This window comes from Oreochromis niloticus, linkage group LG18, assembly GCF_001858045.2.
Source record: "Oreochromis niloticus isolate F11D_XX linkage group LG18, O_niloticus_UMD_NMBU, whole genome shotgun sequence".
NCBI lineage: Eukaryota > Metazoa > Chordata > Actinopteri > Cichliformes > Cichlidae > Oreochromis > Oreochromis niloticus.
In genome coordinates this window covers 30,364,510-30,368,466 of record NC_031982.2, presented here as the reverse complement: position 1 = coordinate 30,368,466, position 3,957 = coordinate 30,364,510, and the positions used below count along the sequence as shown (strand labels likewise).

The 3,957-nt window shown below is 40.6% G+C and overlaps 1 protein-coding gene across 1 annotated transcript; it reads right to left on the bottom strand.

Moving 5' to 3' along the window:
• Nucleotides 1–1,666: 1,666 nt before the first annotated feature.
• LOC109195522 (E3 ubiquitin/ISG15 ligase TRIM25) lies at nt 1,667–3,344 on the bottom strand (the record flags this gene model as incomplete). Its single annotated transcript, XM_025900692.1, has 2 exons — nt 3,327–3,344; nt 1,667–2,806 (listed from the first exon to the last, which is right to left on the bottom strand). A coding segment is annotated over exon 2 (957 nt), but the record flags the coding sequence as incomplete, so codon positions are not given.
• Nucleotides 3,345–3,957: the final 613 nt, after the last annotated feature.

Here is a 3,957-nt window from a genome sequence, read left to right as displayed (position 1 = left end):
GTTACAACCAATGTCTGATAAGAGATGAGACACAGCAGCTGAGCAAATGATCATTTCATGCTGAAGACATCCTCAGACAGAATTAAATACATACATAAACACAGCCTGGTGCCAATAACACAGCTAATGACACTGCTGTATCACTGGCTTTACTGATTAAAGACCATATCTGAAGGAAATCTTTGAACACAACAGAAAGTGACCTTTTAAACCTGCGACACTGATGCTGCATTCAAGGACCATTAAAAACATTTTAAAGGACTTAAGAACATCAAGAAAATGTGACTTGTTTCTCTGTAATGAAGCTGTTTTAGTGAAGAAAGGTGAAAGGTCACAGAGCGACTGCTGAATCTTCTGCTCTAAACATGAACTCTGAACTTTGTGATGCTTCAGGAGGAAAACTGCTTCAGTTATTCTCTCAGATTAGTTTCATATTTTCTGCATCAGATTTGAGTGAGATCCTGGAATGAAGACAGAAGAAAAGACTTTGTTCAAAATTTGATTTATAGTCAAACCTTCCAGTTTATTCACACAATAAAACATCAACACAATATATGAATTCATTCATTAAAATCACAGTTTTTCCTCATTTGTTTGATGATTTTGACAAAAACAAACACAAACACACACACATGGTCTGACATACTCATAAAGAGAAATGTCGACATTTTTCAATACAAATATTCCAGAAACATTTAGAGGATAGAGAAGTTTACATTTTCATGTGGAGAAATATTTTAGTAAATCAAAATGATGATGAGCAGTGATAGCCTCCATAAACAGTCACAGGAAAGATCTCCTTTAAAAACTCAGAAACATCAAGAGAACAACTAGAAGATGTGGAGGTACCACCCATAATGTTTGACTGACAGCTGATCTCTGTGCAGAAATGATGGAGAGAAAATAAAATGAAAATAAAATACAGATTTAAACCCACAATATGAAAGACTTCAGTCTATTTCACTTTAATCAACTCAGCAGGGACTCTATAAAAGGGAAGCCAAAGTCCAGCATAGAGCGGCTGAGTGAATGTGGTCTGGACTCTGTGGAGGAGAGTCATGGTTTCAGAGACGCTGTAGAAGGACAAAATACCTGCTCTGTGATCCAGGTACACTCCTACTCTGGAGGAACGAGGACCTGAGACAGGAGTTTCAATGTTGTTGTACCAAAATGTATAACTGTTGTTGTAACACTCTAATGCCCAAGATTTGTCATTACGTCCAAATTCACATTCTTGTCCTTCTCTTCCTATACTCTTGTATGCGACTGCTACATAAACTCCTCCCACTCTCCACTCCACCTCCCAGTAACAACGTCTAGTCAGACTCTCTCTACTCAGGACCTGAAACCAATCAGTGAATCTGTCTGGATGATCAAAATAAAACTCATGTTTTTTCCATAATTTTACTCTTCCCTTACTGTTCCTCTCTGATAATAACACATGTTTGTTTGCTGTGTTTGGATCCAGTGTGATTTCACGTGAATATTTTAAGAATCCAGCTCTGGTCTTTGGCTCTGGTGGATCTGACAGTAAAACATCCACTTCAGTGACTGTCAGTGAGATGTTTGTCCATTCCTCTCTCAGAATGTCCTGTAGTTTATCTCTGACCTCTGACACAGCTGCTGTCACATCCTCAAAGTAGCTCAGAGGACGGATATTGATGCTGGATGAGTCTGTAGACTCACTGAGTGCTGACAGTGAGGGGTAGTTGTGTAGAAACTGGATGTGATCCTCTGTGTGTGAGAGCTGCTTCAGCTCAGCATCTTTCCTCTTCAGCTCAGTGATCTCCTGCTCCAGCTTCTCCTCAAGCTCTTTGACTCGACTCACTTCAGTTTCCTGCTGGGATCTGATCTGCTGCTTCACATCAGAGCTTCTTTTCTGGATGAGATGGATCAGCTCAGTGAAGATCTTCTCACTGTGCTCCACTGTTTGATCAGCAGACTGATTGATGGCCTCCACCTCCTGTTGAAGCAGCTTCACATCTTTCTCTCTGTCCTGGATTCTCTGCTGGATGTTTTGTCGACTCACCTCCAGCTCTCTCTGCCTCTCAGTCCTTTCTGCTGCAGCTGAGACTGTGTCGTGGCCTTTATGTTCATCCACAGAGCAGAGATAACAGATACTCTGCTGATCAGTACGGCAGAACATCTTCATCACCTCATCATGACGAGAGCAGATGTTCTCCTGGAGCTTCTTGGAGGGATCTACTAGCTTGTGTTTCTTTAAAGAAGCTGCAACAATATTATGAGTCTGAAGGTGTTTCTCACAGTAAGATGCCAGACACACTAAACAGGACTTGAAGGCTTTCATTTTTCTTCCAGTGCAGACATCACAGGCCACATCTTCAGGTCCAGCATAGCAGTGATCAGCAGGAGCAGCTTGGAGTCCAGTCTTCTTCAGCTCCTCCACTAAATCTGCTACTATGATGTTTTTCACCAGGACAGGCCTCGCTGTGAAAGTCTGTCTGCACTGAGGGCAGCTGTAGATTTTCTTCTTTTCCTCTTCATCCCAGAAGCTTTTAATACAGTTCATGCAGTAGCTGTGTCCACAGGGAATAGTCACCGGATCCTTCAGTAGATCCAAACAGACTGAACAGCAGAATTTTGTTTGGTCCATTTGATTCATGTGCTGTGCCGTTTCACCGTCTCTCAGTGACTGTCAGACAGTTTCACTTCCTCTGAACAGAAACAACCTCTGTGCTCTGAAGGGAAACAGATCTCTGCTCTTGTTCACCTCCTACAGGAAATGAGGCTCACCAGCAACTGCATTTACACCATGTTGTTTAGACCCATCCTGATACAGACACATCTGTGAAGGGAGGCACCAACGAGTCATAAAATGCTTGTTTTATCAGTTCCAGGGTGTGTTATGTTTGATTTACTGTATGCAGTAAAAACTTTGACCTACCTAACCTTGTTAATTTGTAACTCAGTTTGTACAAAATGCCCTTTATTGACGAGTTAATGAAAGCGTACTTCACGATCGGTTTTATTTATAAGGAATTTTCTTTTCTTGCAGCACATAGACACTGCTTGGTGATAAGTACAAGGACCCTGAAAGTATGGTGTAAAAAGCTGCAACTGGTCAGAAGGAAAAAAGAAAATCACGCAAACTTGGAAGAATTAGCCGGATTGTACAAAATGAAATGACAATGCAAAGATGCAAGGATAACCATGGCTACATCCTTCTGGATTAAAGAGGATTTTGTATTTTGTATCACAAAACAGGACAAGACGGCTGATCAACTCTTCTAAACTAACATCACTACAAAGTTTGCATTCTCCTCCTACAACCGTCTCTTTGGATTCAGTCATAACTCTGCTCCTACCTGCCTGTCCTTCTGCCCGCTGTTCTCTCTGGAAACTCTGGAGCTCAGCACAGACAGATCTGTGAAGGGAGACACTAAAGAAATATTCTGGATGTGAGAAGAGCGAGGGTGTGGTTTGTTTTGGGTTGTTTTTACAAGGTTTTAGAGACTACTTAAGATAAAACTACTTATTTTGAGGTTACAGTTCAATGTTTTTTTCCAGGAAAAAGTTGAAATATATGGAGATTACAGCTGTTTTTTCAAGATAAACTACCACGGCTGCTGTACCCTCAACAAAATGCTTTGTATAGAGTTAATGAAAGCGTACTTCTCGATCTATTTTAGTTATAAGAAAATCAGTTTTGTTTTGCCAGATGAACATGTAAAGAGTTTAAAATAGCTATCTCTCAAAATATAATATTGAAAATAATCAGAGAAAAACAGTCACCTTCAAGAAATTTTTCGTTATGTTTGTATTTGTTAACCTGTCATTTAAACGTTCTTGTTGAATTGTGGCAGTTTGAGGTAATGCTATTACACATGCGAACACTAGAGGGCACACAGCGCACTGGTGGTATCGAGCAGTGTTTTGGGGCACAGAGGAAGAACAAACCTTTCTGTTGTGAAGCTAACTCTAGCTTAACGTTCGTGT